Source organism: Astatotilapia calliptera, chromosome 8 (genome assembly GCF_964374335.1).
Source record: "Astatotilapia calliptera chromosome 8, fAstCal68.1, whole genome shotgun sequence".
In the NCBI taxonomy this organism is placed as follows: Eukaryota; Metazoa; Chordata; class Actinopteri; order Cichliformes; family Cichlidae; genus Astatotilapia; species Astatotilapia calliptera.
Window position 1 is genome coordinate 17,357,580 of NC_137429.1, and position 12,920 is coordinate 17,370,499.

At 38.2% G+C, this 12,920-nt stretch overlaps 1 protein-coding gene and 1 long non-coding RNA gene across 3 annotated transcripts in view; one reads left to right on the top strand and one right to left on the bottom strand.

Annotated features, from left to right (window-relative positions):
• LOC113019298 (transient receptor potential cation channel subfamily M member 4-like) overlaps positions 1–12,920 on the bottom strand; it is a 30,582-nt gene that overhangs the window by 12,964 nt on the left and 4,698 nt on the right. For both annotated transcript variants that reach the window (XM_080305136.1, XM_026162911.2), the window contains exons 5-14: positions 12,139–12,308; positions 10,403–10,580; positions 10,242–10,306; positions 9,900–10,139; positions 5,278–5,380; positions 5,066–5,187; positions 3,655–3,951; positions 3,431–3,532; positions 3,185–3,313; positions 2,239–2,368 (exon numbers count right to left, since the gene is read on the bottom strand). In XM_080305136.1, coding sequence (XP_080161262.1) covers positions 2,239–2,368; positions 3,185–3,313; positions 3,431–3,532; positions 3,655–3,951; positions 5,066–5,187; positions 5,278–5,380; positions 9,900–10,139; positions 10,242–10,306; positions 10,403–10,580; positions 12,139–12,308 — 1,536 coding nt within the window. The remainder of the gene's footprint in view (positions 1–2,238; positions 2,369–3,184; positions 3,314–3,430; positions 3,533–3,654; positions 3,952–5,065; positions 5,188–5,277; positions 5,381–9,899; positions 10,140–10,241; positions 10,307–10,402; positions 10,581–12,138; positions 12,309–12,920) is intronic.
• LOC145430309 (uncharacterized) lies at positions 4,015–7,615 on the top strand. Its single transcript, XR_013910785.1, has 2 exons — positions 4,015–4,339; positions 5,031–7,615. It is a non-coding gene; the product is annotated as an uncharacterized LOC145430309 (long non-coding RNA).

The window sequence follows — 12,920 nt, forward strand, 5'->3', positions numbered from 1 at the left end:
TGGTAAACTTCAGTTTGCAACTCCCTGTGAGCAAGCACTCTGAGATCTTTGACAAGGCCTATTTTTTCAAGCTCAAGCATGTGAGGAGAGGGATTTAACTCTGGATTTAACAGGCAGCCAATGAAGAACCTAATATGAGAGGCATGGCCTCTCTTTCTCTAGTCCCTGGTTAGTACTCATCTGAAAGGTTTTTAGGACAACTTAATAATAATGAATTACAATAGCCCAACATAGAGGTAATAAATGCATGAACTAGTTTTTCAGTATCTGTTTTTCAGAAAAGCTTTTTCTAATTTTAGAGATACTGTGCAAATGCAAGAAATTAGTCCAGCATATTTGTCTAATATGCTGGTAAAAAAGACTGTCACGTGTCACTGGAGGCCCTGGCAATCAGATTCAGACTAAGGAGTTGGTTAGACACCAAGATTTTTAGGGCCAGGAACAATAACCTCTCTTTTGTCTGAATTTAGTTGCAGGAAATTAGGCATCATCCAAGTCTTTTTGTTTCTAAGCCATTCCTGAAACTAATTACTGTGTCATCTGGCTTCATGGATTGATAAAGCTGGGTATCATCTGGATATCAGTGAAAATCAGTCAGAAACATTTGAATTCTCAAGAACAAGACATGGATGATTGCAAACGAGACATGAAAAAAAAATTCTGCTCGTTTTCTCCTGATCTAGTTAAGCTACTCTGTGAGTGAAATGTGTCATTGGCAAAGGCCAGGAGAACTAACCTGCATACTAATTAGCTGCTTTTCAGGCAGCTGTGCAATACAGGCTCAGTCGCCATTAGAAAAGCCAAAGCTGAGCATGTTCTTGTGGAGGCTTGAAATGATCTCCAAACCCCTTTCATTTTTTGAGACAATAAAATCCTTGTCTGGTAATACTACTGACATAGAGCTTCCCCCATTTACTGTCTCTTCCCACTCCCAGTAGGGCTGGGCCTCAACCAATTGTTCTTAAAACTGAAGAAGCTTCTTGGACGAGAGGTGAAACGCCTTCGAGAAACTTTAAAAAGTCCAGATGCTTTTCTTTCCAAGCTCCTAGGCAAAGCATGTGTGGTCGGTGGCCGCGGTCCCAAGACAACTGGGGCTCTGCACCAGCAGATGGATAGAACAGCTTATCTTTAAACAAAGCATTGCTTTGCAGATGAGTGTTTTACAAGTACCCTTTCAATAATTTTTGAGATAATAGGAAGGTTGGTGTTGTCCAACAATTAGCTGGGTCAAGTAATGACTATTAGAACAATCATTTAATTACTGTCACCTTAAAGGCCTGTGGTACATAGACAATTCATAGAAAACATCAAAGAATGAATTAATGCAGATGCTGCTCTTTGGACAATCCCACTCTCAGGAATCCTGCCCATGTTGGTCACTTTAAACCACTTCAAGGTCACTTTGAATCACTCAACTGTAAATTGTAAACTTAGACTGTTATTGATCCTTTTTACCCTAATTTTAAAGTGTATATTTATTTTATATATTTATTTCTTATTCTTCTTGTATTTATTGTTTTTTGTTTGTTTTTTTTCACTGAATGGAACTGCACTATATATAGCAGAGATGACAATAAAGTTTACTTTGACTTTGACTAATGGTTGAACTTCTTTCAACACTCTTGTAAGAATGGGGTCTAATGAATACATAATAAAGGAATAACTGAGGATAAAACGTCTACATAAATATTTGTAGTATTCAACACAGATATTGATGTCTGTGAGATGTTTATGAACCTTTATATTTTTTCTCTAATGCTTAAAATGAGAGAATTTTAATTTTTACGTATTCCTTTAAAGCTTAAGGAATACTGAGGAATACTAACAGAGCTGTGACTCTTTGTCAGACTGGCTACAGTGCTGAAAAGAAATCAGGAGTTCAGTATTTTCTTCAATAACTCATGAATAGTAAGAGCTTTATGGAGGGATTTTACAGAGCATCAAACTAAACAAAGTGCTTAAAAAGTTTTGAGATGCCATTTCCTAGGAATGTAAAACCATTGACAAGATAATTAACCTCTGTGGGAGTCACTCTGGGTTAAAGAAGACAACGGTGGAGGAATTTTATCCTTAATCTTAATTACAGCTCATTCTGGAAGACTGCAATTAAATTATTAGTTACTGCTGTGTAAAGAGTTAGATAGGTTTTGCTACAATTGTGTTACAACAGATGTTAAAAGAAAAATTCAAAGGACATGTAATAAAACTATTACAAAACTAGATAATAAATAATCACACCATGAGCCAGGTTCTCAAACTTCTGGGCCAGTTCTTTCATGGAGAGTTTGGTTTCAGTTTCTTCGTCAAGTTTGGACAGTTCTCTGAGTATTTTACAGCCACCAAGAGCACTCAGGACTGCCTCACCTGCCTGGAAAGGAAAGCAGCAAATTATGTACTTTCTGCAAAGAAACAGGTGCAAAAAGTTAATTCATTGTATCTAATATTGTCTGTTTCATTATCTCAGTTCTTTCTTTAGAACTGAGATAATGAAAGTAGTCTGAGTGGTAATGCAGACACATACAGCCATTAACATATTTACTTGCTGCACGAAGTCTAAGCTGGTGATACTTGCAATTCACTTAAAGGTACTATATAAAAGTATTTTATATTTTTAGTTCAGTAGCTGCTTTTTATTTACTGCAAGCTGGATAGAAACTTTAAGTAGAAGCCCACTTAAATCCTACTTAAAGCCCTGGGCTTGCTGTAATTAAATGTAAATGCTTAAATGTAGCATGTTAAAATGCACAATCACAATTGAATTTGATTGTTATATAGTAATAATTTACTTATAGATTAAGATTTAAAATTATGATATACATTTAACACAATCAATGCTTACATCATAAAATAATCATTAAAAATATATTGTAATTAACTGACTCCAACAACTTTCACATGTTACCATGAGCACCTAGCTGTGTCACTTCATTTCACCTGAAAATTGATGTTTTTATTCAAATAAATATCTGTTCATCCATTCATACACCGAGGACTCTGTAGTATATAAATCAGTATAAGAGGATTTTTTAAATTTAATTTAATTAAATTAAATTTTTTTCTTCTGGAAAAGCACCACTCCTTAACTAATAACAATGCAGAAACAAGCTGTAGTTTGATTATTGGGGATTTCAAACCAGCTGAACACAAGTAAAATCCTTTTTGCAGTTTGTCTCAGAACTTTTACCATCTCCCAGAAATAAAGGGCCATCTCACTGCGGTTTTGCAGTACAGCCCAGAGGAAGAGTGAAGCCCAGGGATGAGGGCAGGGCAGGTCCTGATACATGCAACGTCCACGCAGAACCTTACTGGCACGCTTTGATGAATGAAGAAAAGAATGCTCATTATCACGTCAATAATTTAAAAAAAAGAAAAAAGAAATCCTATAACCACAAGTACACTCTGTGTGCATGTTCTGAAAAGTTCAGAGTACCTTCAGAGACATCCTTTTGGATGAAGTGAACTGAAAGCCCAAAGCTTTGTAGTAGAAAGGCTGGCAGACATCACCCATTAACAGCTCCAGGACCTCTGACACCTGAGGAAACACGTGGGTGGGACAATAAGCACAACAGTGTCAGGTTTTCTTCACATTTGTAATGAATCAATTTAAGCCTAATTAATGAGAAAGGACAGAATATCTTTGATTACAAAATTCACCTCAAAAAGGGTGACCTCCTTCACTGGTCTGCTCTGATTGTTATCTGTCGCCACTTTTGAGGATGAATTCTGTTGTTCTGATGGTGAGTGACGCTCCACCATTGCCAGCCGCTCTGCTAGGCAGCGCTGTAGCAGCTGATATAGTAAGCTCCCATCTGGCACAGAGCGATAAAGGGTTTCCAGCCTGCCATAAGTTAGGTACTCCAGGATATTCAAACCATTCTCAATGAAAAGCCGAACAAACTGGGGCTTGTTGTTGATCAGCGCATCTGTCATTGAGTCCTCCAAATCTTCATACTGTTTAATTGGAGGAAGGAGATCATGTTTTAGGACAGGTCAATATTTTTTATGCCAAATATTTCTCTAAAAATCAGAATTAAACAGTTTTTCAGTCAAAGGTGTTTAAATAGGCTGTATAATGTAATGTTATTGTGGCACTATGTTAAAGACAGAGACATGAAAATAGTAGCCCCCCATTTTATTTGATGCTCAGAGACATTTTCTTTTAGTAAGGCCACTGCAATGTAAGTTTTACTGTTGTATAAGTTCCGCCAGCAGAGGGCGCTCGGTCCTGTACGCATCGGTAGCTGACGCTACAGTAGAAGAAGTAGTGTCAGTGATGAAGAGGCAGCGTACGGCCTGCGCGCCAAAGATAACTGATTGCCTTATTTCTCTGTTTTTACAGGTAAGCTGGGTGGTTGATAATATAAACAGATGTTATAAAAGTGACAGACAGCAGTGGCGATTAATGATAAATGTCTTGTTTGTGGCGAATGTTAAGCTAAAGAGCTAATTTCCAAGTTGGTCCAGTTGTTAGCCTGTGCCGATCAAAGTGTTAGACTGTACCGAAACTCTGTGAGCTGGGTGCAGGTGTATTGTTGGGTTAAAGCCACAAGATATATATTTTGCACAATAAGAGAAAGTGTGAATTGCTTTATGTTTAGTTCATGAAGAGTGAATGCTATAGAAATATGTTAAGAAAAACATTTATTTGAAAGAGATCTAGTTTATTAAATACAGTTAAGAAGACAGGTTGATAAATAGATTAAAACAGTAGCAAAAACAAGATAAAACTGTAATGAGTTCACTATGTTGTTCATGTGCGTAGTAAATTGTATTTGTGTAATTTAACCAGTTTACAAAGGTGGTGCATGTGAATGTGAAACTGTATAAGTTACTTGTATAAAGTAATGTCAGCTACAGTAGAAGAAGTAGTGTCAGTGATGAAGAGGCAGCGTACGGCCTGCGCGCCAAAGATAACTGATTGCCTTATTTCTCTGTTTTTACAGTTTTCTGTAAAAATAAATATGTTGCACGGGAGATGAGTTGGCCCATCATTTCAACAGTGTAACATTATGTATGAATTCTTCTTTCAGTGCAACATCTGGTTGGTGTCTTTTTCCCTCCTCACCTTCCACTGGATGTCTCCATTGAAGAGTTCAGTCTTGGCAATGTCAACCCTGTTCCACGTTACTGCTAGTTTCAGCTCATCAGTATAAGGATTGTCCTCAGCTGATGATTGTTGCTTACTTGCTAAAAAAGACAAACATAACATAAAAATTAAAATATGGATTAAAAGTTAATGTTATGACTCTTTTGCAAAATTACAGGCTACTTACATACCTCCCACAAGTGTTTTAAGCAGGACTGTGTCAAAGTCATTTGGACTCTCGTGCTCTCCGTGGTAGACTGTAATCAAATGTCTGTTCTGGTAAATGCTCAAAGCCTGGAGACAGAAGATGGGAAGGGAACAGGAATGACAGAGACATGATTACAAAATGTTTTAGAAAAAGATTAAAGAAAAGACTTGTTCTTTTTTTTTATTAAACTGCAAGAAACAGGTCAAACACAGTTTACTATGGACATGTGATAGTTAAAGCAAAAGATTCTGGAGTTAATCTTCCCATATTCAACTTTTTATTAAATAAAAAACTGTTAAGTACAGTTTATGACCCGACCAGATCCACTTCGGCTTTGTTCAGTTCCCACCTTATTACATCTAGACCTGGACTGGACTTCTTTAACTTGCTTGAAGACCTTTCACCTCTCATCCAAGAAGCTTCTTGAGTTCTAGGGTCAAATGGTGGAGAGTCCCAGATTTAAACTCTGTGGGACTGCCCCTTCCAAGACGCCTTAATGCTCACTTACATCCTGGGCCATCCTACCTCAGAAAATCACATGATAGGGTGGGGCTAGGTTTCACAATGAGCTCACCAGAAACACTGGCTGATTGTGGCTAGAGATGGCACGATACCACTTTTTTATGTCCGATACCGATATCATAAATTTGGATATCTGCCGATACCGATATGAATTTGATATAGTGTGTTTTTTAATCAATAAAACTGTTTTTTTAATATATTGCTCTATTTTGTATAAGTTCATACTCAAGTTTAAATAAACAACAACACTAAAGCTATTCTGTTATACCTGTATGTAAAAAAATACACTGCACCCAAAATATTTCATAGTTCAGCAACACTGATCAACCTAATAAACTTAAACCTACTCCATCCTTCCTATTCTGGTATTTTAAAGAGTACTTAGCAGAAATATTAAGCAACCTAACTAATAGGGTTGCAAACTCCCAGCAAAAAAAAATAGGGAACCACCCCCCACCCTCCACCTCATGATGCTTAATCGACGTAATCAACTTTAATTTGATGCAGTGTGGAAAAAAAATTTAAAATTATTTTTCAAGAATAATTAAATAGATTCAACATCTTTCTTCAACAGAATTGCAGACTGCACAGATGGTACCTTCCCAAAGGAAAAAGTACTATAGCTTACTAGGGTATATTAGACTTAACATTTACTATATACAGTAATGGACTTCTATATATTTTACATAAGATTAAAACTTTGGGTGTAAGATTCAGATAATTATTGATTAAAAGCTAGACATTTTAAATGAGAATGAGAAAGAAAAGTATGTCTTTGTGCCCCCTTTTCCCTGTTAATGCCCTATCGGCCCCCCTGGCGAAACTTTGCTAGATCCGCCCCTGCACAGCTACCAGCCGTCAGCTGCGTAGAAAAGGATCCTGGTGTAGAAAGTAATATTAAATAAATTCTAACAACAGCTTATCAAGGTTAAACCTGCTGCTGTTGTTCAGCCGCTGGTTTCATCTTTCTGGTGCAAAGTGGGCCAAAAACAAACAAGAGAGACGGACTCGCGACAGAAAAGCCGATCAGCTGATCATTAAGCAGTTTCACGATTGAAGTAGCAGCAAGAAGAGGCAGTCGCTCCATATATCGGTTGTTAAGCTTAACATGTGAATGCTTTACAAACATTCAGAGATGAATTTACACACTTGCTTTACTTCTCTCTGGGATAACTTCCTCGGAGATGAAATGCCAGTTTGGTAGTGAGGCTACAAATACACACAGCCGCTCTATCACGTGAGCACACTGCTCCAACGTGCTACGGTTATGAGCCGAGTTACACCTTGTCGCAAGTTTTGTGAGGTGCTTTTTTGATATTTAATGGATCGGATTAAATTTTTTATTTCTCTCCGATATCCGATCAGTATCGGACCGATACCGACACGTAATATCGGATCGGTCCATCTCTAATTGTGACCCACACCCGTATTCACACCTCGGCTCATGTGATTAGGTAGAGGATCATTAGGGGGTCCTTTGTCCCTCTTTGGGGGGAAACTACCACTGGGTTTAAATCTGGGACTCTCCACCATTTGACCCTAGAACTGAAGAAGCTTCTCGAACGAGAGGTGAAAGGTCTTCAAGCAACTCAAAGAAGTCCAGACGCTTTTCTTTCCAAGCTCCTTAAACTACGATGACCTGGACGACTGAGAACCTTCACAGACGGATCTGTTTATAGTGGCTTATTGTGTCCCTACATGATCTGTATACCTATTCCTTATTTAAAATGTTTCATTCTGATACATTTATAATGTGTTTCCGTTTTATTATAAAACTTCATTAAAGACTTGGAAAGCTGCCCTGCATTTTTCTTTTCTTTGGTCTTTTATTAGTTAAATGTGAAAGGTAAATGTCATGAAGTCACAATCTATCAGTGAAGGCTAACATAAGATCAGAATATAAATGCTTATATTTGCAACATTAACGAGGAGGGGAGGAGGCCCCGGGGCAGACCCAGGACACGCTGGAGAGATTATATCTATCGGCTGGCCTGGGAACGCCTTGGTGTTCCCCGGATAAGCTGGAGGAGGTGGCTGGGGAGAGGGAGGTCTGGGCTTCTCTACTTGGGCTGCTGCCCCCGCGACCCAGCCCCGGATGAATGGATGGATGGATGGATGGTCTTTAAGCAGTTCAGTCTTGAATAACCGAATTCTTTATCACTATTATTATTGCCTTTGTTGTTTCTGTTGCCGTTGCTGTTGTTGTGGTTAGTATTATTATTGCCTGATCATAAACTGTAGCAAACAGTTTTTTGTTTACTAAGAAACAAACTTGAGGGCAGATCTACTCCACAGTATGTTGTTGACTGAATAACAAATGCTAAAATCAGCGATTCTTGAACACACATCCTGGAACAGGGTGCCAACACCTGATAAGTAAAGAACGGTCCACACAGAACCGCTCATCTTAGTTAAGGCGAATATTAATAGCAGTATTTCACATTTTTCTCTCAGAGTGTAAAGAAATGGGTAGAAGCACAAATATTATAATATTAACCATAATATATAAATATTAATATAATAATATTAACATAAATATTAATATTATTTAGAAAGCTAATTGAAAATAATCAATGTCAGGTTCAATGGTCAAACCTGTCCAGTTTCCTGAAAATTTACAGGGGTACACTCCACACCGTGCAAAGAAGACAAAGCAGACATTCACTAGTGTACCTCTCTCCTGACCTCCACCATACATCTTTAATTCAATTGATACGTCAATCACTCTATCAATTTTCATATTAGGACACATCATGCCATCAGACCTGTTGTCATTAATTTTCAGTCCAGTTTTTATATTATTTATTATACTTCAGCCTTTTCTTGACCATCTTTCTACTAATACCATTTATTCTGAGGCTCCCATAAAAAGCAGATGAATCAACCAAACTTTTATTTTTATTTTTTATTTCGTGACTATCAGATCCTCCCGATCTTCTGTGGATAAATTTTAGGCATCTCACTTTTTTGTCCTCCACTTTTCCAGTTTACCTAGATATTTTAAAAGCACACTGCATGCCATGCAAAATTGATCCAAGTTTTCAGCTAATTTTCAGCTGAGCACTGCTATATAATTTTTGTAATTGAATACCCTGTTTAATCACATTTTCATTCACACTCAACACTAATACAATAATCTATTGTAAAACTACTTTTTGGGGGTATTTGGTTTTGATTTTGATCCAGTGCTATTGAACAATTGCATTATACATATATGCTACATGTATATGGTGTTATTTTTGTGCCACTATTCTGAGCGCACGTAAAAAAAAATTGCAGTAGCAAGTGTTGCATTTTGAGGAGAAATTTATTTTGAGCGAAGAAAAGCTAAATTTGAGTGAACAAACTTGGTGGGTAACAGGCATCTCCGAAAACGTTTAGAGCACTTATGCAAATATGTGATGTCTTGATGAATCGAGCAGGTATTTGAAGTTTACACAGCAACATTCTCACATGAAAATATCTTAAACGTTTATTTTGTGACCCAGAAAGAGTAATATTTCAAACTCTGTCACTCTGTGTTCCCCTGCCACTGCCTCGATTGAGTTTTGGACGAAATGGATTCTGGGATATTGCATTTCGTCACTTCGAGCTGTTTGGAGACCAGAACAGCCAATCAGATTTTTTTGCATCCAAGTCTGTGATTGGCTGGTTTTGTGGCACAAATATAACGGTGTATAGAAAGAGTTGAGTTGCAAGCGAGCACAAAAGCAAAAACTGAGCGAGTGGGGCTGCTATTGTGTGTGTGTGTATGGATAATAGCAAACACTGAAATACATTTTTTCCACGCAGCAATGAAGTTCGTTCACTCAAATTTAGCTTTTCTTCGCTCAAAATAAATTTCTCCTCAAAATGCAACACTTGCACCTGCAATTTTTTTTACGTGCACTCAGAATAGTGGCACAAAAATAACGCCATACCATGTATGCTTTGGTTCTATAAAAACACCCATAATCACAGCTTGTGAGTGAGTTAGCTTTTTCTTTTCACTATGCTGAACCAAATAACAGTTTCAAGAAAGTCTTTCCCCCAACTCTTCTGCAGACGAAGAGCCAATGCAATGTTTCTGTTGTCAGCACTCACCTGTTCAACTAGTTTGTCAGTCTCTGTTTCTGAAGGAAAATGCTTCTTAAACCGTTCTGCCACTCTGTCTTTGAGATCCACCTTGGGAGCTTTAAGAGCCTCATTGTTGCCTTCACCAGAGGACGGCACAGCTGGAGCTGAAGACAGGTTCTCCAAGACATCACTCAGGAAATCAGCCAAGCCTCCTGAGCCAGCCACAACCAGCCAGGGGATAAAGTTTTTCAGAGAGAGATCCATTCTCTGACAGACATTACAAAAACAATCAAAAAGAAACATTTCCACAATTTAAATGCTAATTCACAAGATTTTTGTGATAATCAAAACATAAAGCAGAGACTGTACCTTCAGCGTGTCTGCTTCCCCTGATATCAGCATACAAAGGACAGGGATGTCAATGCTGCCACTTCCTTTAAAGAGATACAAATTTCACTTAACTTCAGCTCAATAAAAGTCTTATAAATCTTAATAAAATATTGTACTCATAGTATGGTACCATCTCTCACCCCATATGCCTGTGCGCTGCTGGGAAATGTATTCCTCCAATCTGGCTCTGAAATCTGTTTCTCCTCCTCTGCGGCCCACACTACCATCATCCACCAGCAGGAAGGCCTGGTAGTTGTTGTCCAGGTAGCAGGAGTCCCGAGAAATGTTGTGGACATAGTACTTTGCAGGAAAGCTTCCCTACAAAAGAAGAAAAAACTGTTATTACAGTGTTTCTTTGATTAAGATAATTGTCTACAGTGTAATGGAAGCCTGAAACCTTCGGATCTTTTTTGTGTGTTTTAATAGGAGATACAAATACAGCTTGGTCCCAAGATTACCAGTATAGTATAGATTTGCCTTACTTTGAGCACTCAATGATAAAATTCACATAATCTTACTAACCCTAAATGTTGATTCTGTTCATCTGGACGTAGCATTTTCAGCGGGAGAAACACTTCGTTGTAAATCCAGCTGACTTCTTCAGTCTCAGCTGACTGCAGGTTTTCCCAACATCATAAACAGTACATTTGCATAATGGCTGATACCAACACAACTGAATAAACATTGGGTCAGTTTCTTGATCATTAATATGCATATTGTCATTAGCACTGATCAATGACCATTATTCAATGGCCATGAGTACCATCTAGAGAGAGTTGGGGAATGGCTGTAATCACAGCATTGGCCTGTAGGTTTAAATACACTGCAGAGTCTTGGCCTGGCGAGGTAGCTCTTCTGTGTTGTGCCATTCACTTTAACCAGAGCCTGTTTGGTTTCCCTGATGTATAAATCATGGCAATCCTGCTGACACTTAACAGCATCCACTTTATTACTCTGTGTCAGGACCCAACTCTTGGGGTGGATCAGTTTTTGGCGCATCATTTTTTGGGGTATTAAAGCTGCAGAGACACAGTGTTGGGAGAAAATGCGTTTCAACTCTTCCGATACTCCTGACACATACAGAATCACTAAGGGGTTTTGCTTAGGCGGCAGTTGTCCTTCTTCTCACCTGGATTGGCTGGAGCTTTCTTTAGGTCCCTTCCTAGTTTTGGGTAGGCTGACAGGGAATCACAAGAAAATCATATCAAGAAGGCCCTGAGTAAATGTGTTTATCCCAGCTGGACATTTGTCAAAGCTGGAAAGGCACCTAAAGAAAGTTCCAGCTGGTCCAACAGAGAAGAATGACAACTGCTGTCTAAGTGAAAACCCTTAGTATGACAATTGAAATGCATTTTCTCTAAACACCGCATCTCCATGGCTTTTATACACGAAACACACTGCCAAAAATTGGTCCACCTCAACGATCGGGTCCCCCAACACAAACAGAGTAATATAGTGTACTGGAATTGTAGTTATGGGCATTGATCAATGGTTGTATTCAAGGAACTGACCTTGTAGACTATTGCTCTTCAGTGGTGCTAGTTTCAGTCATTATGCACGTGTACTGTTTATAAGGTTGGGAAAACCTGCAGTCATTCAAGACTGAAGAAGACAGTTGGATGAGTGACGTAATGTTTCTCCCACTGAAAGCCTTACTTCCAGATGAACAGAATCAACTTTTTGGGATTTACTTGCCTGGATAACTGAGCATGCATCAAGACAATGTCTTACTTATCTTAAATTTGGGACGTATATTTATACTAATTACAAGCAATTAAAAAATCTATTAAAATGAGAAATGTAAATCAAATCTTTAAGTGAGCTTTTTGCAAAATAAAGGTGAACACATGTTTAAACGTGTAAATGTCTGTACTACCTGAGGGTTGACCAGCTGCTCTCGTTTTTTCACAAGGCCCCACGGAGCAATGCCCAACGCTACCACCTTGTTGAGGGAGACTGAAGATGCTGCAGCTGCATGATCTCTCACTGCCTGTCCGACACACCTGCCAACACCTTCACGCAGACCTGTAGTTAAGATCCATGCACCTGGGGGAAACAGGTAGATGGTAAATTTCCTGGTTCAACCTGTATACTAAGTAGCTTACTGTGCCATGCCACTAAATAATTCCGAAATGTTAAAAAGCTGTGTAAACTAACACCTGAATAATAATTAACAATAATTTGCAAATCTCATATCTCTATATGTGATACCATTAGCTAATATGTTGTCCATAACTGGGGTTATTTACATTTTGCACAACTTCATACCTATTATTTATTATTTATTTATTACTATCTGTTACATTTCTTTGAATAGGCTTAAAAATCAAACAAAAAATAATGTATTAAGCTGTGAAACTGTATCATATTATTTTTTATCATTTTCACTAAAACACTGTCAGGGTCATGAGTCTGGTGACCCAGTGTTTACGTATTGTCCATTTAATTTTTTAATTTAATTCTTAGGTTTTGGTCCTTTGCCTTCCTTTGCCTTTAGTTTAACTTGTCTCCACATGTCATGTCACTCTTGTGGCCATGTTCCCAATGTCTCCCCAGTCACTGTGTTAAGTTTGGCTGGAGTCTGAGTTTCGGTCTGTGTGTTTATCTGTCAAAGAATTAAGAGCACTAGAAATACTAGAAAAACCAAAAAGATGCATA